Here is a 21,781-nt window from a genome sequence, read left to right on the forward strand (position 1 = left end):
ACAATCAACAAATGTCAGGCATAATGGTGTTTTATATTCATTTTCTTCCTCCATTAGCTGTGATATTACGTGAAAGTGATCCATAATTGAGAATCCTGTCCTAAAGCCAGCTTGCTCTTTCGGTTGATTCTCATCAAGTATTCTTTCTAATCTGTTAGTAATGACCCTTGTGAACAACTTGTTCACAAGGGTTTCACTTGAGGCATGATTGGGATAACAAGACAATTGGCCTATAATTTTAAATTTCTGATTTATCTCCTTTCTTATGCAGCAAAACTATGATTGCATTATTCCACAGCTTAGGCATCACACCTTTTCTAATACATTTTGTGAAGAGTCTTGCCAGTTTTTGTGCCATGTCGCTTCCTCCCAATTTTAACAACTCTACAGTAACTTCATCTTCCCCCGGGGCTTTCTGATTCTTCATTTTCTTCAACACATGTTCTACCTCATCAAGAAGGATATCGGGTATGTCGTGTGTGTTACTAATTTGTGATCCATCTTCCCCACTGCTGGCATCATTCCCTCGCTCCTTGTATAATTCTCTATAATAGTCTTCTGCTATTTGAATTATGTCTTCTCTGTTAATTATAAGTACACCATCACTATTCTTCAGTTTTAATATCATTTGTCTTTCTTTATTACTGCTCATGGCTCCTGATTTAAATCCTTTGTTTTCCATTAATGCTTGTTCTACTTTTCTTGTGTTAAATCTTCATATGTCCTCTCTGAGTCTCTTTCTAATGGCTTTGCATAACTCAGTATACTCAATTTTCTCCTTGTCAGTGTTTATCTTGCTCTTCATTTGTCGTCTTCGGTTCATCATGACAAGTGTTTCTTGACTAATTTTTTCTTCTTTGGATTTCTTTTTACCTATAGGTTTTTTGGGCTTTAACACTTTCAGAAAGTTGTAATATTCCTCATCAATATCTTGGTCCTGAGCAGTCTGCAGAAGCTAAAACTTGTTCTTAAGTTCCAGTACATCAAGTCACACTGCTAGACCTTCACTCAGGCACTATATCCACACACTACAGTAAATCACAGCAGTAAGCCAGGAGTTGGGCCATAAGACCTGCAGTAAAAAAAAAAAAAAAAATCACATGGAATAATATGCTCTGCTCACCTAGGATCAATTAAGGAAAACACCTCTTGTATCTCTCAATGCTGATCAGCATTAATTATTTAACTTTAAAATGCAATTCAAAATTAAAAATTCAGTTATCCAGAAAAGTATATTGGCATTACCCAATACTTAAAGTAAATTGAACTATTCAGCATGCATACCAGTCAGGGTCTGCTATTAGCATTAGCATTAGTAAAAGCATATGATGCAAGAAAGAAATCTTATACAGCATCAGCGGAAGAAACAAAAAAAAACTTTCCCATTTCACTCATCCATTCATTCCAAATGTTTGTTTAGTTCTGCCTTGAATTTATTTAAGCTGTTAACTTCCACAACGACAGATGGAAGTTTGTTCCAGCAATCAACCACCCACTGGCTAAAGGCAAATTTCTGCACATCTATTCTACAATTGTCTTTCCTCAATTTGAATTTATGTCCCCTCAGGAGATTAATCTGGGCAAGAGGAAAAATCCCATCATCAATATTGAGCGTACTCAAACCATTCAAGGCCATATACACATCAATCAGATCCCCTCGCAGGTGCCTAGTCTCCAGACACTGCAATTTGCAGAACTGAAGCCTTTCTTCATAAGAGCAACACTTTGTTCCATTCACTAATCCCATTGCCCTTCTCTGTACTCGTTCTGGCAGCTCTACATCTTTTTCAAAAATGAGGCCTCCAGACCTGTACACGATACTTAACTGATTAAACATCATTGGTATGATATGAGTTAACAAGCATTTGGATGTTTTTAGCATTAACAGTATATATTTGCAAACCATTTTATGTTTGAATTAATAAAGAATTAACAAATTTGGCATTTAAGAAAAAACCACATATTTGATAAAAGAATAAATAGTAATTACCTTTAAATTTTGACTGGAGGACTGGAGCAGGTTTTAGAGCAAGAAGAATCTTTCTGGCTTGCTTAGCCAAGTGAAGGCCTTTCTCTCCTTGAGGCATGATCAACTGGCGAAGAAATCGAGCCCTGTCTCTAATGTCATAATTTTGATCATATTTAGCTAAATTGAAAACATACTGTGTTAGCAATTTTGTTTGCTTTCCATTGATCAAATATAATTTAGCAGCCAGATTTAAAGTCTGTAGTTTCACTATATCTTCCTGAAAAAACATAAAATACATTCTGTTCTTTTAAACTGAAAGATATAATTGTAAAATATTAGTTTTGTATGAAACTAATAATGCATTTTAAAACAATATTTAAAAGTTTTTCTTTGTCATAAAACTCTATAAACAATATAATATTATAAAAAAAATACATTTCTCTAAGTGAAATAAACAATAATCAAAACAGCTTGAAAAGAATTTTATGTAACACTTAATAACAGTGAAGCAGAGAGACCTGAATATGTATTGGCTGCTTGCAGTGCTACAAGAAAGTAGCCAATTAACACAGGTAAACAATTTAAGGTAATGCAAAAAGTTGTACTAGTATCAGTAGTGGTAAATGATGCAAGCAAGCAAGCTTATACAGTATTAGTCAAAAAAATATCCCACATCACCTGTCTCTCCCCTCCAATAGTTTGTCTAGTTCTTTCTTAAATTTATTCAAGCTACCCACTTCCACAACAGATGGAAGTTTGTTCCATCAATCGACTACCTGCTGACTATAGACTAATTTATGCGCATCTCTCCTATAATTACTTCCTCAATTTGAAGTAATTCTCCCATATAAGTGTAATCTTGAGTAAGAGGAAGGATGACACCAGCACTGAGCTTATCCAATCCATTCAAAGCCTTAAACACCTCAAAGGCCAAACTGAAGTCTTTCTTGATAAAAGCAAAAACTTTTGTACCCCTCACCAATCTCATTGCCCTTCTCTGCACCAATTCCAGAAGAGCCATATCCTTCCAAAAATGAGGCCTCCAAACCTGCACACAGTACTCAAGATACAGTCTAACCATTGCCTTATAAAATGGAATAATCACCTTCTTATCTCTGCTAGCAAAATTCTCCTGTATATCATTGACAAAATCCCATGAGGTGTCCTGGCAAACTGTCTGCACTACTCAGAGAACTTCATAATTCTGCACAATTACCCCCCCCCCCAAATGTTTCATTTTCCAGTACCCTGAGGGTGGTATCACACAGTTGGTATGTTAATCTGAGATTACTGCCACCCATATGCAGTACCATGCATTTGTCAATGTTGAACCTCAACTGTCATCTCTCAGCCCATCTGCCTAATTTTTATATATCTTGTTGTAGTATCATATCTTCATTACTGTCATTAACCACCCTGCCTGCATTTGTATCATGTGCAAACTTTGATATTGAGCCTGAATATGCCTTCATTAATAAATTTAGAAAACAACAATGGACCCAGCAGTGAACCATGGTTGACTCCAATAATAACATCAGTCCATTAATAATCTCTCTCTCTCACTTAAATATTCCTTTATCCATAGCAGTAACTTGCCCTTCATGCCACACTACTCCAATCTGTATAAACAGTTTTTCATGTGCAACAGTATCAAAATCGTTTCTGAAATCTAAGTTATCAACATTATTTTTTACATCCAGTTCCTTCATTACTGTATCATAGTAGGTAATCAAATTGGTCAGACAAGATAATTCTCAAATGAAATAGAGAAGCACTGAACAAGAGAGAAATTACTTTGGATAAAACAGATACACTGTATGCACATGCTAAAGATGCATACATAGAAACAGCATAACACTAAAAAGGTCATGTAAACTTTATCTAATGAACTCTACAGTATATATTAAAAGATGTATAGGAGGGATTCATCCAAATGAGCATAGTGCACTGCAGTGCAATTTCTAACCTCAGAAAGCCTCCAGGAAACACAATTTGAGAACAGAATCAGTTTGCAACATAAACAATATGTCAGTTCACTGAGGAAGGCCCCATGAAATAAGGGCACTGAAACCAATTAATGATGCATCAGGTAAAGGTGAATGATCAGATGTATTCACTAAAATCAGATGTTACACTAAAAAGGTCATGTAAACTTTATCTAATGAACTCTACAGTATATATTAAAAGATGTATAGGAGGGATTCATCCAAATGAGCATAGTGCACTGCAGTGCAATTTCTAACCTCAGAAAGCCTCCAGGAAACACAATTTGAGAACAGAATCAGTTTGCAACATAAACAATATGTCAGTTCACTGAGGAAGGCCCCATGAAATAAGGGCACTGAAACCAATTAATGATGCATCAGGTAAAGGTGAATGATCAGATGTAGGCAACTGCATAATGTTCTGAGAGAGAGTAAAAGGTTGAGTGCCAGTGCTGGTAATGTGCATTTTTAAAAAAAAAACAGAAGGTACAGTTTGGGGGGGGGGGGGAAAGAGAAATGCAATGTGAATGCTCAAATGCTTATTTTTATCTGATCACCAAAGACCTATTGCTCACGGTTTCTGTCACATAGTATTTTGATCAATGCAGAATGCTATGGTGAAACACTATATTCATAAGAGACAATACAAGCAAAGCATCTAGGCATTCTAAGTGCATGTTGCTTTACATGCACCCCCCTTCCCACACAATAGATTTTGTTGGAAAGTGCTAAAATATATTAGCATTAGTAGAGGCATACAATGCAAGAAAGCAAGCTTCTGCAGCATCAGCCAAAAAAAAAAAAAAAAACATGCTCCGATTTCACTCCTCCATTCGTTCCAAATACCCATCCAGCTCAGCCTTAAATTTATTTAGGCTATCAACTTCCACAACAAAAGATGGAAGTCTGTCCCACCAATTAACTACATGCTAGCTAAACACAAATTTCTGCACATATATCCTACATCTGTCTTTCCTCAATTTGAATTTATGCCCTCTCAGGTTATTATTCTGAGCAAGAGGAAGAATCCCATAAACATTGAGCATGCTCAAACTATTCAAGGCTTTATACACCTCAATCAGATCACCTCACAGGTGCATCTGATTGAGGATGCACCTGTGAGGTGATCTGATTGAGGTGAAATGAAGTTTAGCTTTGACACTCAACTCAACTATGATCACCTGTGAGGTGATCATAGTCTCCAAACACTGTAATCTGCAAAACTTAGGCCTTTCTTCATAAGAGAAACCCTTTGTTCCATTCACTAAGCTCATTGCAATAGTTCTACATCCTTCTCTCATTGCAATCGTTCTACATTCTTCTGTATACAGGCCTCCAGACTTGTATACAGTATTTAAGGTGTGGCCTGACCATCGCCTTATACAAGGGGTTAATCATCTCCTTATTCCTGCTAGAAAAATTCCTACATATCATTGACAAGACACAATGAGCTACTCTTGCAGATCGTCTGAACTGCTCAGAAAACTTCATATCTGCCTGCAGAATTATCCCCAGGTCCTTTTCATTCTCTACCACTGTCAGTGTAGTACCACAAAGTTGATATGTTACTCTGGGGTTACTGCTACCCATATGTAGCACTTTACATTTGTCAAAGCTAAACTTCATTTGCCACCTCTCAGCCCATCTGCTCAACTTTTCTAGATCCTGTTCAAGCAGCATACTGTCATTAGTGTCATTTGTTAATTACACTAACGAAACTCTGCCAACCTTCATATCGACTGCAAACTTGGACATTAAGCCTGATATACCATTATCAATATCATTTATAAATACAGAAAACAACAATCGCCCCCCAACACTGACCCTGAGGAACTCCACTAATAACATTAGTCCATGAAGAGCAGTGCCCATTGATTACCATTCTCTGTCTTCTCCCACTCAACCATCCCTTTATCCATAGCAGCAATTTGCCTCCAATGCCACTTGCTCCAATTTGTGCAGCAGTCTTCCATGTGCAACAGTATCAACGCCTTTCTAAGATCCCTGCATCCAGTTGCTTTGTGATCACATCATAGTATCCAATCAAACTGGTCAGACAAGACTTCCCCTTAACAAACCTATGCTGTGTCCGAGCTATAACTGAAGTCTTGTCTAGATTATCCTGCAGTGCTTCTTTAACCAGTGCCTCCATTAATTTCCCTGGAACAGAAGTTAAACTAGCAGGTCTATAATTACTTGTGTCGCCCTTTGATCCTCCTTTGTGAATTGCAGTCACATTTGCACATCTCCAGTCCATGGGTACCTTCCCTGAGTCAGAAGAAGCTCTCATAATTATGGCTAAGGGTTTGCTTACTTCCTTTGTTGCCTCCTTTAATATAACTGGATAGATCCTGTCCACCCCGGGTGCCCTTTTTTATGCTTATCTTCAGCAATTTCTCCTCCACTTTCCTCTCAGTTATTACAAAATCAACTAGCTCACTGCTAGAGTTTAACTCACCTTTGGCATTCCCCTCCATGAATAACTCATCATGAGTGAATGTAGATGCAAAATACTCATTTAGTTTGTTAGTCACCTGAGCAGGATCATCACCAGTTGAACCATCAATATCCAGTGGACCAATCTGATTCATCACTTTCCTTCTAGAGTTTACATAGGTAAAGAACTCTTTGTTGTTTTTCTTTGCATCCTTTGCCAAGGATTTCTCATAATCTGCCTTTGCCTGCCTAATCTCCTTTGTGATTTGGTTACAGACCAGTTTATATCTATCATAGGCTTCCAATGTCACCCATTAATTTATATATATTGCATGCATTTTTCTTCTCTGCCACATGTCTTATTAGTTCATCTGACATCCATTTTGGCCTAAACCTTGAACAATATTTCTTAGTTGGTATGTAAAGTCTAGTAGCTTCCAAGATTAATTCTTTGAATGTTACCGATTTTGAATTTCCTGTTGGTAACAACATCAGTTGGTCCCACCATATAGAATTTAAATACTGTCTCAGACCTCTATAGTCGCCTTTATGAAAACAAAAAACCTTTCCCTTCACCCCTGATGGTAGTTACCTCTTTGAGTAAATCCCACTTCAGCACACTGTGATCACTGCCACCTAGTGGTTCCTTTATCTGCAGATTCTTAATGCATGAAGAATCACTACTGATAATCAGATCAAGAGTATTACTCCCTCTAGTTGCCTTCCGAACATGCTGATGTAGAAAACAATTATCCAATAAATCCACAAATCCTTGCTCGTGTGTGAGTGACCAACCCACAAATTCCAGTCAATAACCAGGAAATTACAATCCCCCATTATAAGGCTCTTTGATTTACTGGCCCACTCTGTTTACCTGTACAGTTTTTGATTATACTCATCAGAGTCATTAGGCCTATAAACACACCTACTCTCAATTTTGGTTTCCCAGTGCTTATGTCACACTAAACTGACTCGACACTGCACTGTCCAGCGATGTCGACTAGCTTCACTTGCTTGGATTTTATGTGTTTCTTAACTAATAGCATAACCCCTACTCCCTTCCTAATCTGTATATCCTTCCGGTACACATTGTATTCCCCAAATTCCAGTTCTGCATTCCTTATATCTGTGTGACACTACGTCTCTGTTATCCCAACAATATCTGCGTTTGCTGTTTTGACCAACACCTCAAATTCATTTACCAAACTCCTAGCATTGGTGTACACGCAAGTATACATTTATTTTTATTTTTTTGTTTTTTTTAAGGAGCATTAGCCATATTGCTCCGGGGGTATGCGGTGGTCATTCCCTGACCTTTCCACATCCTCCGTATTTGGTGGTCACGGGCTCGAACCCCGGTCTAATCAAGAAGCACTGCTGCTCCTGCCCAGCCGGCTATGGAGGCACCACAAGCAAGTATACATGCACCTGTTTCTATTCTTAGCTACCCTAACACAACCCATGTGTTTCCGTGTACCCCAATGACTCCCAGCGGCCTCTAAAATCCCCTGCATCTTGTTTTCCAGGCTTCTGCTCATTCCAATAGAAGCAGTGTAAGAATCTCTTTCACCTCTGCCAGCAGCTACCGTTAATCTATAATTCCGTGTATCCCCCCCCCCCCAAGCTAGCAGTTTTCCGACCCACCTAACACTGCCTTGATAGCATCAGCAAATGTTCTTGCACCCTTTCTATTTAAAAATAAAAATAAATAAATTTTTTGTTTATACTCCGGGACGACCAAATGGTCAGAAGTGTATCCCATCCCTGTAGAAGCAGCCTCTCCTGTTAAAAAGCAGAGACCAGGCTGAGAAAAACTCTACCCCTTGAGCCTTGCACAATCTCTCCAGGGCCGAATTGATCAACAAAGCTCTCATCATATACTCCTCCCTATCGTGTCTGCCCAGAAAGGGGGATCATTGGGGGTACAAGGAAACACATGGGTTAAGAATAGGAACAGTTGCATGTATACTTGCGTGTACACAAATGCTAGGAGTTTGGTAAATAAACTGAACACTGTGGGACTCCACTAATAACATTAGTCCACGAAGAGCAGCACCCATTGATTACCACCCTCTGTCTTCTCCCACTCAACAATCCTTTTATCCATTGTAGCAACTTACCTTTAATGCCATTCTGCTCCAATTTGCACAATTGTCTTCCATGTGCAACAGTGTCAAAAGCTTTCCTGAAATCCAAATATATGATATCAAAATTATTTTTTGCATCCAGTTTCTTTGTAACCACATCATAATATCCTATCAAATTTGTCAGACAAGATGATATACCTGATATACCTTCATTAAGTGCTACACTAAAGGTGGTAGAAAATGAAAAAGACCTGGGAGTAATTGTACAGTCAGATATGAAGTTTTCTGAGCAATGCAGACAGGCTGCCAGGGCAGGTCATGGGATTTTGTCAATGATATATGTTTGTTAGTTTGTTATTTGGTTTTTAGGAGCATTAGCAACTAAGGCCATATTGCTCCGGGATATGCGGTGGTCATTCCCTGACATTTCCGCATCCTCCGTATTTGGTGGTGACAGGCTCAAACCCCGGTCTAATCAAGAAGCATGTGCTACGCACTGCTACTCCTTCCCACCTGGCTACGGAGGCACCCAATGATATATAGGGATTTTGCTAGCAGGGAAAAGGAGGTGACTGTCCCACTGTATAAGGCAATGGTCAGGCCACGCCTTGAGTACTGCATACATGTCTGCAGGCCTCATTTTAGGAAGGATGTAGATTTGCTTGAGCATGTACAGAGAAGGGCAACAAGATTGGTGAGGGAAATGAAGGGATCCTCTTACCAAGAGAGGCTTAAGTTCTGCAAACTGCAGTGGTTGGAGACTAGGCACCTGCGCGGTGATCTGATTGAGGTGTATAAGGCCTTGAACGGGTTGAGCATGCTGAATTCTAATGGGATCCTTTCACTTGTTCAGGTTACGAACCTAAGGGGGCATAAATTCAAATTAAGAAAAGACAGATGTAGAATAGATGTGTGGAAATTTTCCTTTAGCCAGCGGGTGGTTAATTGCTGGAACAAACTTCCATCTGTCGTTGTGGAAGTTGATAGGTTAAATAAATTTGAGGAACTGGACAGGCATTTGGAGGGAATGGTGTGATATTATTTTATTTATTTATTTTTTTGGCTGATGCTGCATAAGCTCATACACTTGCTTTCTTGCATCACATGCCACTAATACTACTACTATTACTACTACTTTCAAATTCAACCCTAATTTGCAGCTTTTTTTCAACAGTTGCCTGTACTTGTTAAGTAATTCTACCATTCTCCTACTCTTAATATCATTAGTGCCAACCTGTACAACTTTATAACCTTTTGTGCCCTTAAAAGATGATATCTGCCCTACAACGTCATCAACCTTTGCCCCTGGCAGACACAGCCTGGTCCTGTTCCACTTATACGTTTTACACAATATGTTCCCCGTTTCCCTGACAATAAAGTCGCCGACTACTACTAGTTTCTGTGGGACCAGTGTATTCTGCCTTGGGGGTTGCCACTGTGTTGCATGATGTTCAAGTGCAAGCTCTTACGTTGATGTGGGAAGCTGAGAGTTTGATGGGCCCCTCAATTTAGATCCTTCGAGGGCATCCACCCTGTCCTTCAAGCTCTCATATAGGACCACAACAACGCTGAGTTGTCGCCTGATTTCCTCACACTCCTTACATCGTGCACACACAAAGACATTCCCCTTGGCAATATCATGTCCTGTACCTGATTGCTCCACAAACATCAAGCAAGCAGTGCATTTTAAAAGGCTGTGATTCAGAGGGCAACTGCCCCCCCCCCTTCTCCCCTGAGTCACAGCACTCCCATTAGCTTGAACCTTTTGCTTTGCTGCTCTGGTCTGAGTCACGATTTCGATTCAATTTCAGTACAAAATTATAACCCTAAACTTATATCCCAATGCAGTTATAACACTATATATATATATATTTTTTTTTTTAGTATCAAGTATTATCTCCGAGTTTCGTTATATAACTTCCGTATCAAGTTATGTGTTAATTAATAATGTTACATTTGTAAAATCTAAGTTGTTAGATGTATTTAGTTAAAAAAGTACAATTTAATTGATAATGAAGTTTAACAAGATTAATAAATTTTACTGATTAATCGATAATACTATATACTATACTAAGCTAACACTATCTAGTACAGGATATAACGTATTGTACAACAATGGCAGCAAGGTATGAACGGTAAATCTACGGACACTAAGTATTAATTAACTTCCAAAATCTCGCTATCTAAATTCAGAATAAACCAAGGATCTTGACTAGGTCTATAAGCTACTTATAGAAAATAATTTAATATAACAATTAAGTCAATAAAGTGGCTAAATATAGCTAAAAACTTCTCGTTTTCTGGAGCTGCAAAAACTTGTAAAACACGTGGATTGGATACCCTTACCGATACTAAGTAATAACCTACAAAATCTCTATCGAAGTTAAAAATTAAACTAAGTATCGTACTAGGAATATAAAGCTACTTCTAAAAAATAAATTAATATGCCAATTTAAGTCAATAAAACAGCAAAAATATAAAAAAACGTTTGCCAGAGCCATAAAAACATTTCTTGAACAAGGCTACTCTCGTTCCCATATTCCTTATGAACCAAATATTCCTCTGTGTGATCACCAGTTCTTTGTTCCCTTGTAGGAAGTTCTGAATGGTAATTTCAAGTCAGGGAGTTTATCAAACATCAAGACAAATAACTAAACACCTATGGTGATTTTGCAATATTTTGCAAAAAAAAAAAAAATTTGGTTTCATATCAGTCCTCTAAGAATGAATTTACACTAAAATTACATAATGGACAAATACGTACCTCATTTATAAAAGTCTTGGCAACTTTTCGCAATACATCAGGCGCAATTTTGGTTACCCTATCAGCATATTCTCCCAAAAGCCAGAGAATAGAAGCACGAGCCATTGGAACAGTAATAGAATCCATCAATCGAGACATGTGAACTATAATATCTTTATGTTCAGATGGCTATTAAAACATAATGAAAGTATGTTTAAAGGCAAAAAATCTTCGGATTGAAACAGATAAAATACAACTTAACTTAATAAAATTAGCTTAAAAGAAGATTAGGATAAGAAAGGATAAAAACAAAATTTGCCTTTCTGTGCTTCTTAAATAAATTTATCAATTAAGATGTTAATTTTACTAAGGCCGAACAATTCCATACTAACTTGAAATACTTTATAGTTCACTATCTTGGACATCTGAAACGAAGCTTTAAAAAAGAGGCAAGATGAAAAAGCTAATATCCCTAACTATACTTCCTCCTTAATATGATTAGAAAGCAATGAAGCATGGTTGATAACATCTGTGCTATTTAAGCTTAGACAGTTAATTTGTATTAGTGCTAATATCTATGGATTTTTCTATGAATCTCTAAAATAAGAGCCAAGAACACTCCCTTAAATGATGTTAACAAATGTGAAAGTATCTTGTTGACTTTTGTAACTTCATAAACTAAGCCAAATTCAGTCAATGTATATTATTCTCTTGTCTACTGCAACACAATGATGGAAATTAATGGTGCCAAGTTACTAAAAACAAAGTAAATCTATTATCTATTACTTAAAAATAAAAAAAATATATATATATATATATATATTTTTTTTTTTTTTTAATTTGTATTTAAACCAAATATTAGAAAATACATCACATCTAACCTTTCCAACTAATGGCACATGAAATGCTGACCCATTTCAATGTTTGTAACAATTTATTCATATATTGTTAACAAACATTATGAATTTTCCTGGTCAGATTTTTGGAAGACGCTTTGATTTTACCACATGTTCAATATGTCCTACATATTGACAACAAGTTTGTAAAGGTGTACATCAGTGTTTTTAATCTTGTGTGAAAACAATCAGAATGCTTCTTTTTTTGAGATCCCACTATGTACAGACAAACTATAACAAATTTTTTTTTTTTTTTTTATGAAAACCCCAAATACGAAAGGTATCAAAACCTATAGTACTTAGTACCGTGCATGGATTGAAGGAGAAGTATGGGGGGAGGGGGATGCTGGAAACTTTGCTCTAGAGACTAAACATGGGTTTCACCACTTCAAGCCTCCAATAAGCAAAGTGGTGGTATTTCACCGGTTGATGAAAGTCATCTACCACCTGCAATGCAACCTATATTAGGCTTCTTTTTTTTTTTTTTTTTTTGTGATTATGGAAAATAAAACCATCAAATGCATCCTAAAAGAAATTAAACAAAATTTAAAGCTACTAAATTAAAGACAATAAAAATTTAGAAAAAACATAACATACCTGTAATTATGATTACCTAATGTCATCCATCCTAAAAAATCAGTGATCCTTAATCTTTCCCATCAACATAAATTCTATATAGTATTACAGGTGCTTTAACTTGTAATTTTTATTAACAATTCATTAATAAAATTTGTTATTAACATTTTTCTTCACCTCAACATTTCCGGGGCTACTGAACTATCCAGGCTGAAGCTGGATAAGTATCCAGTAGATCCCTGAAATGTTGCCAATATTTTAAGTGTAGTCTGATGTGGTTACACTTCCATAAATACATATTTTAAAATACTTCCACATGGTATAACAGTGTATTCAGCTGTCATTTAATCTATACAGAATGAGATTAACTATGTTTTCTTCATCACACTGAAGGATTACCTGGAAATTAGCATTTAGGGAACTGATAGTGGATATTCAATAATTTGTAGCTGTTTGTAAAGAGCAGAGTTTATTAAACTAGAAAATGGCACACGGTGTATTGTAAGTGGAGAGTTATGGCAACATTTCTAGTCAGTGGAAGGTCATTAATCTACAGGAAGAAAACCAGTTAAAAAAAAAAAAAAAGAAAGAATAGAACCCAGCAAATTCTACCATTTCTTGAGAAATTAGAAGAGAGAAACATCAACCATCACCCACAGCAAGTAGTTGGCAAGAGAACTGGATACCCATTACAAAAAGAATTACAGAATTACAGAAAACTGGATACCCATTCGGGAGGCAACTAGAGGGGATAATATTCTTGATTTCATTATCAGTAGTGATTCTTCATGCATTAAGAATCTGCAGATAAAGGAACCACTAGGTGGCAGTGATTGCAGTGTGCTGAAGTGGGATTTACTCAAAGAGGTAACTACCTTTATCCCTGATGGTAGTTACTCAAAGAGGTAACTACCATCAGGGATAAAGGGAAGGGTTATTGCTTTCGTAAAGGCGACTACAATGGTCTGAGACAGTATTTAAATTCTATACAGTGGGACCAACTGATGATGTTACCAACAGCAAATTCAAAATGGGAAGCATTCAAAGAACTTATCTTGGAAGCTACTAGGCTTTACATACCAACTAAGAAATATTGTTAAAGGATTAGGCATAAATGGATGTCAGTTGAACTAATGAGACACATGGCAGAGAAGAAAAATGCATGGGATACATATAAATTAACATGTGACACAGAAGCCTATGATAAATATAAGCTGGTCTGTAACCAAGTCACAAAGGAGATTAGGCAGGCAAAGGCAGATTATGAGAAATCCTTGGCAAAGGACGCAAAGAAAAACAGCAAAGAGTTCTTTACTTATGTAAACTCTAGAAGGAAGGTGATGAATCAGATTGGTCCACTTGATATCGATGGTTCAACTGTTGATGATCCTGCTCAGGTAGCTAACAAACTAAATGAATATTTTGCTTCGACATTCACACACGAGGAGTTATTCAGCGAGGGTAATGCCAGAGGTGTATTCAACTCTGGCAGTAAGCTAGATAATCTTGTAATAACTGAGAGTAAAGTGGAGGAGAAATTGTTGAAGATAAACACAAGAAAGGAACCTGGGGGGGGGGGATCTATCCAGTTATATTAAAGGAGGCAGCAAAGGAAGTAAGCAAACACTTAGAAATAATTATGAGAGCTTCCTTGGACTCAGGGAGGTACCCATAGACTGGAGATGTGCAAATGTGACCCCAATTCACAAAGGAGGATCAAAGGCTGACACAAGTAATTATAGTCCTGTGAGTTTAACTTCTGTTCCAGGAAAATTAATGGAGGCACTGGTTAAAGAAGCACTGCAGGATCATCTAGACAAGACTTCAGTTATAGCTCGGACACAGCATGGTTTTGTTAAGGGGAAGTCTTGCCTGACAAATCTGATTCGATACTATGATGCAGTCACAAAAGAACTGGATGCAGGGAATAACTTTGATATTATATACTTGGATCTTAGAAAGGCTTTTGATACTGTTGCACATGGAAGACTGCTGCACAAATTGGAGCAGTGTGGCATTGGAGGCAAATTGCTGCTATGGATAAAGGGGTGGTTGAGGGGGAGAAGACAGAGAGTGGTAATCAATGGACACTGCTCATCAGGGACTAATGTTATTAGTGGAGTCCCTCAGGGTTCAGTGTTGGGTCCATTATTGTTTTCTGTATTTATAAATAATATTGATGATGGTATATCAAGCTTAATGTCCAAGTTTGCAGATGATACAACGGTTGGCAGGGTTGTTAAGGACACTACTGCTGCAACAGGATCTGGAAAGGTTGAGCAGATGAGCTGAGAGGTGGCAAATGAAGTTTAACATTGACAAATATATAGTACTACATATGGGAAACAGCAACCTCAGAGCAATGTATCAACTCTGTGGTACTACACTGACAGTGGTAGATAATGAAAAGGACCTGGGGTAATTGTGCAGGCAGATATGAAGTTCTCTGAGCAGTGCAGAAGGGCTGCAAGAGTAGCTCATGGTATCTTGTTAATGATATACAGGAATTTTTTTAGCAGGGATAAGGAAGTGATTATTCCCTTGTATAAGGCAATGGTCAGGCCACACCTTGAGTACTGTATAAGTTCTAGAGGCCTCATTTCAAGAAGGATGTAGCGCTGCTGGAACGAGTTGTTGTTGTTGTTTGGTTTTTAGGAGCATTAGCAACTAAGGCCATATTGCTCCGGGAATATGCGGTGGTCATTTCCTGACCTTTCCGTATTTGGTGGTGACGGGCTCGAACCTCGGTCTAATCAAGAAGCGTGTGCTACACACTGCTGCTCCTTCCCACCTGGCTACGGAGGCGCCGCTGGAACGAGTACAGAGAACGGAAACAAGATTAGTGAATGGAACAAAGGGTTGCTCTTACAAATAAAGGCAGTTTTGCAAATTACAGTATCTGGAGACTAGGCGCTGGTGAGGTGATCTCACAGAGGTGTATAAAGCCTTGAATGGTTTGAGCATGCTCAATGCCGATGGGATTCTTCCTCTTGCAATTCAAATTGAGGAAAGACAGATGTAGGATAGATGTGCAGAAATTTGCCTTTAGCCAGCGGGTAGTTGGTTGGTGGAACAGACTTCCATCCCTTGTTGTGGAAGTTGATAGCCTAAATAAATTTAAGGCTCAGCTGGACAGGTATTTCGAACGAACGGAGGGGTGAAGTGGAAGGTTTTTTTTTTTTTTTTTTGTGGCTGAAGTTGCATAAGCTTGCTTTCTTGCAACATATGCCTCTGCTAATGCTAAAATGCTAATGCTAATGCTAAAAAACGTGACTACCCATTATAAAAAGCAGAAGGCAAATTGTGAAATGGAATCTTGTTTAGACCATTTATGCTAAACAATCAAAAGCAACAGAGATGTGAAGAGCAACTATGGCATTTGCATTTCACTGAACTTGTCAACTAAATCTGTTCAAAGATGAGCAGCATAAACTAATATATCACCAGTGGATTAATACTGATGGATTGGAATGGAGTGGGCTATACTATAAACAAGAAGTCCTCACTTAGTGTTATTCAGACTTCCAAGGCGAGGTTAAAATTTCATCAAGTAATATGGGCTTCAATTATCCAGTCAAACTGGAATATTTTATGGAATGTATCACTTTTAAAGAATGCATTAAACTCTTTAGTTTTTGCCAAAACATGGAATGGTTTTGAATTATGAAATTTAATAGTATAGGATTACTGCCATCTACATTTATGACTTTCACATAAGATTACTTATTTTGTTTTTTATTATTTTTTTTATATTTTTTTAATGATGACATAAGCAGAAATAGTCCTGTCCTGTAAAGTAGCTATTGCACTTTGATTCAGTATCAATCCCTGGCTTAGTGCCATGAAGGGTTTGTAAAGGTAGGGTACTTGCGTGTACCTAGGAACCTTACAATAAAAATAATATATATATGATCTAAAGAAGACAAGTTGCAGCTGTACTAAAGTGATATGAGTTGCAAAAACTGCTGCTGCACTTATGGATGGATCAGACTCTGGGCCATCATTATAGATTTGGAATAAATGTGAGTAATCCTGCACATATATGTCATCAATGCTATATATATATATATATATATATATATATATATATATACATACTGACTCATGAGGGATAGCATCTCCATTTATTAAAGCAATTCTTGCAAGATGTTGAGCACGTCAACCAGGAGTTCACAAAGTGTGGCCCACAGGTCATCTGTGGCCTGCAAGATTTTATATGCAGCACGCAGCCATTGTTATGATTTTACATATAAATGTGAAAAAAATTATTGTCCAAAATTTCTAGAGTACCAGAAGATTTGTGTACTAAACTCAAATGGCTTCATAATTTGGAAGTACTTATATCTGTGAAAAAACACTCTCTATTATGAACATAAACAAGTCTAAATTAAGATCCAAATTAACAGATAATCATCTCACACATGTTTTACATAGCCACACAACATCTTTAGAACCCAGGCTAATGGAAATAATCTCAAACAAAAATCAATTCCATAAATCACATGCTACAAAACAAACTTAAATTTTATACTTTTTTTTTCTTGTAACACTACAATTTATAAATATTTTTGTATTATTTTCAACCATTTACATTTATGATCAATATTACAATTAATGGTTTTTCATTCTGCTTTACAATTATCATAAAATTTGTTGCTTAATTTAAAAAATACCATTCAAGGTTTCATGTGAAAATTTGCTAATTATGTGCATTTTTTATGTGCACCATATTGAAATTTATTGAGAAAGCTGTTCTCTAATAAGGATGTTGTGCAATGCATGTATACATAACCATTAACCTAATATATGGCCCATCCACAAGTTCTATTATCGTATTTTCATCAATATTGGCTCAGTGATGAAAAAGTTTGAGAACTACTGGCTTCAACTATGAAGAGTGAAGGTTTAGCTATACCTATTTCTATGGGGGGGGGGGGAATCTATCTATAGTCACATAGATCAGAGAAGTTTTCAACTATTAATTTGAAGGGAATATTACGATTAACTGCATTTTGTGGTCCTGAGGATTCAAACCTTGGTAAATTAAAAAAAAAAAAAAAAAAAAGGAAGGCTATAGAAAACAGAAGGGGTGATGGGGTCCGTCATGCTTTTTATCTGTTTTTTGTTTTGTTTTTGTTATTTGGTTTTTAGGAGCATTAGCAACTAAGGCCATATTGCTCCGGGATATGCGGTGGTCATTCCTTGACCTTTCCGCATCCTCCGTATTTGGTGGTGAAGGGCTCGAACCCCGGTCTAATCAAGAAGCGTGTGCTACGCACTGCTGCTCCTTCCCACCTGGCTACGGAGGCGCATGCTTCTTATCGAAAGCATCCCAAGTGCCATGAAAGCTTTCCCGGACTCAGAAGTTATGCATGCTAGTACAGAATTTTTGGTGTAAGTTAGTTGGAAGAAAAAGGTATAATGAGAGTAGATGTAATATGGTAGATGCACTTGAAGAAATTAAAATAGGGGGCCCCCATTACATTCTCAGCTGCCCAACTCAATGCCAGAACTCACTCTTGAGCATCAGACAACACAGCGACAATTTTCAAGGCAGAATGTGCAGGTCCCACAGAAGCTTGTTATTGTTGGTGACTCTATTCACCAACAATAACAGGGAAATATGTTGTGCAAGAAGGATAGGTGGAACAGGACCAGTCTGCCAGGGACAAAAGTAGGTGACATCGTAGAGCAGATATCACCTTTTAAGGGCACAAAAGGTGATATTGTTGTACACATTGGCACTAATGATATTAAGAGTAGGAGATCTGAGGACATACTTAAAAAGTACAGGTGGAAATATCGGCAAAAAAGTCATGAGTTAGGATTAAATTTGAAAGTGAATACAATTCTGCCCAGATACGATAGGAGGAAGTATATGTTGAGAGCATTGTTAATCGATTCAGACCTGGAGAGAATGTGCAAGGCTCATGGAGTAGAATTTTTTTTCTTAGAATTTTTTTGTCTGTGCTTGTTAACAGGAGAGACTGTTTTCACAGGGATGGGATACATCTGAATAGAAGGTGTGCAAGAATATTTGCTGATGCTATCAAGAGAGTGATAGGTGGGTCGGAAAACTGCTAGCTTGGAGGTATACACAAATTAATGGTTTAACTAGAGCTGCAAGCAGAGGTAAAAGTGATTCTTGCATTGCTACAGTTTGTACATGCAGCAGCCTGGAAAGCAAGCTGTCTGGGATTTCAGTGACCTGCTGTGGGTCATCATGGAAAAAATGAATACATGGGCTGCGTTAGGGTAACTAAGAGTAAAAACATGTGCATATATACTTGCATGTACACTAATGCCAAGGAGCACTGTAAATAAGTTTGATGAATTTGAAGTACTGATTAAGTCATCACATGCAGACATTGTAGGAATAATGGAGACATGATTTCACTCAGACATAAGTGATGCTGAATGTGAATATAGGGAGTACAATATATACAGGAAGGACAGGAGAGGTGGAGGGATTATAATCTTAGTTAAGAAAAATATTAAAGTGCATTGAGTTGATTTGGGTGAGGAGTGCAATGATGAGTCAGTTTGGCGTGATATAAGCAATGGCTTCCGCAGCCAAGTGGTCAGGAGTAGGAGTGCAGTAGCACACGCTCTTTGAGTAGACCGGGGTTCAAGCCCCTGACTGCTAAATAGTCAATTTGCCAACCTGCACTGAACCAGCATGGCAAATTATGGTCCATTTCCCTCAGCAATGAATGAAGTGGGTTGATAATGGCTGCAGTTTACCTTTACCTTTAAGCACAGGGAAAACAAAATTGAGAGTGGGAGTATGTAATAGGCTTCATGACTGTGATGACTATACCAAACAGCTATACAGGGAAAGAGAGTGGGCCAGCAAATCGGAATGCCTCAATAATGGCAGATTTTAACTTTCAAGATGTTGAGTGGAATTTGTGGGTTGGTCACTCGCACACTAGCAAGACTTTTGTGGATTTATTGGATGATTGTTTTCTACAGCAGCATGTTAGAGAGGCAACAAGAGAAAGCAATACCCTTGATCGCATTATCAGCAGTGATTCTTCATGCATTAAGAATCTGCAGGTAAAAGACCCACTGGATGTCAGTGATCACAGTGCACTAATGTGGAATTTAATTAAAGACATTACTGTCAAGGGTAAATGAAAAGGCTTTTGCTCTAGTAAGGGTAACTACAGAGGTCTCTACAGAGAAACTACAGAGAAAGAGACATGTGGCAGAAAAGAAATAAATTTTTTTTAATTTTTTTATTTTATATTAAATTCAAGTAGAGTGTTAGTGAATAAACATCCTACATGCATATATTGAGGTAATGCCTCTCATTATTTTGAAAACACAGCATAAAGAATAACATTAATGAATTTAAATATAAATACTGTTTACAAATTAGAAGGTCAAGCTCACAGCATTCTCAAGTTCTATTTTGACCCTTAAATTTTAGCAACAGTGACCCTGACTATGAGAATGTATTTTTAACTCTATGCAAGTCAGTTTTAAGAGAAATTGTACTGTGATATACTTGGGCATGAGTTCAGTAAAGTTGAGGATACATACGAGTAAAAGAATATTTTTCCAAACTCAAAATCTTCTGGTTTCTCAAAAAAAAAAAAAAAAATACATCGTTAATATATTCTTAGCCGTGTATTCCTTGAAATTACGACTGCATCCTACATACAAGAAACTAATGAGTAAAAGTAACACTGAGAACACTTTCATACATGAATTAAAACATTGCCTACATTGTAACATTGTTTACTATACAGAATTTCACATCATAATAATGTGAAATCCCTGTAAATTTTTGATCACAGGCACTTTATAGACATTACTAGAATCCATAGAATCAAAGACTGGCATAAAACAGTCTCTTGGACATTGGTTTCAGTTTCTAGCAGTGCCTGTGTAGTATATGCACTCAATCATCAAGAATTTCTGAAAGCATTATGCTACAAAATTCAGAGCATTAGATTATGTTATGAGAATAAAGCAGTTGATCAGTTTTAAGTGATGGTTACTTATGAAAAAATGCATGATTTATAAAGGAGAAAATAATTTTAAAAAATTGTATGCATACCTGCATCTGCAACAATTTCTTAATAACTACAACACTTTCTGCAACTACTGCTTCTGTAAACAAAATCAATTAAATTTAATTACGAAAGCCATTAGTCAACATCTCTAGATTAAAAATACTAACAAATTTTATCATGAAATAGTTACGATATGCAAGCTCTAAAACCATTATCACAGATAATACAGAAAAGCTGTACAAATCAAATTAATATAAAGAACAGAATATTAATGAATTTAAAATACTGCTTACAAATTATAAAGTCTAGGCATTCACAGCATTTTAAAAATATTCACAGTTATAGCATTCACAGCAATTTTAAATGTTCACAGTCACAGCATTCACAGCAATTTAAAAATGTTCACTAAATTTAACACTGAAAATAAAGAAAGACACAGAAATAAAAAAACTGTGTGAGTTCCAGATTGACTGACTGAAACTTTCTCTACCTTCTCTAATATGAACATAGAGTAACTTCACTCAGAGTAATTGCATGAAAACACCTGTCACATGAAGCACAATATTTTTTCTTCTTTAGTAGTTATGCTATATCTCACATATATCACTTGAAAAAAAAAAATTTTTTTTTTTAAATATCAATATTTATTTTTATTCTTATTTTTTGTTTTTTTAATTAGTATCAGCATATGGGGCAGGGAACCAAATGTTCCTGCTCCACCAACAAAAAAAAAAAAAAAAAAATATATATATATATTTTTTAAAATGATGGATGATTTAGATATACATAAAACTATTAATTTACGTAATGACTTGCTGCCTATTAATAACTTACATATTAATATCAGATTTAGATATTCTAAACCATTTGGTCTTAAAGCGTGTAACTATAAAACAATAGCTACAAACCTTCACAATATTAACATCGGACAGGATACATGTGTTTGTCACAAACCTTCATTTCATAGATACGTGGATCCTAACCATAATCACATTATAACCGGCAATTTAGATATAATCCCATATCCCGAACTTAGAGAGATATTTTATCACTGGGTTTTAAATT

At 36.7% G+C, this 21,781-nt stretch overlaps 1 protein-coding gene across 3 annotated transcripts in view; it reads right to left on the reverse strand.

The window, feature by feature from the left end:
* rb (adaptor related protein complex 3 subunit ruby) overlaps positions 1–21,781 on the reverse strand; it is a 445,832-nt gene that overhangs the window by 173,526 nt on the left and 250,525 nt on the right. For all 3 annotated transcript variants that reach the window (XM_090381955.1, XM_090381954.1, XM_090381953.1), the window contains exons 14-16: positions 20,761–20,813; positions 11,242–11,409; positions 1,991–2,246 (exon numbers count right to left, since the gene is read on the reverse strand). In XM_090381955.1, the coding sequence (XP_090238081.1) occupies positions 1,991–2,246; positions 11,242–11,409; positions 20,761–20,813 (477 nt within the window). The remainder of the gene's footprint in view (positions 1–1,990; positions 2,247–11,241; positions 11,410–20,760; positions 20,814–21,781) is intronic.

This window comes from Mastigoproctus giganteus, chromosome 9 (genome assembly GCF_048544385.1).
Source record: "Mastigoproctus giganteus isolate SK-2022 chromosome 9, ASM4854438v1, whole genome shotgun sequence".
Lineage (NCBI taxonomy): Eukaryota > Metazoa > Arthropoda > Arachnida > Uropygi > Thelyphonidae > Mastigoproctus > Mastigoproctus giganteus.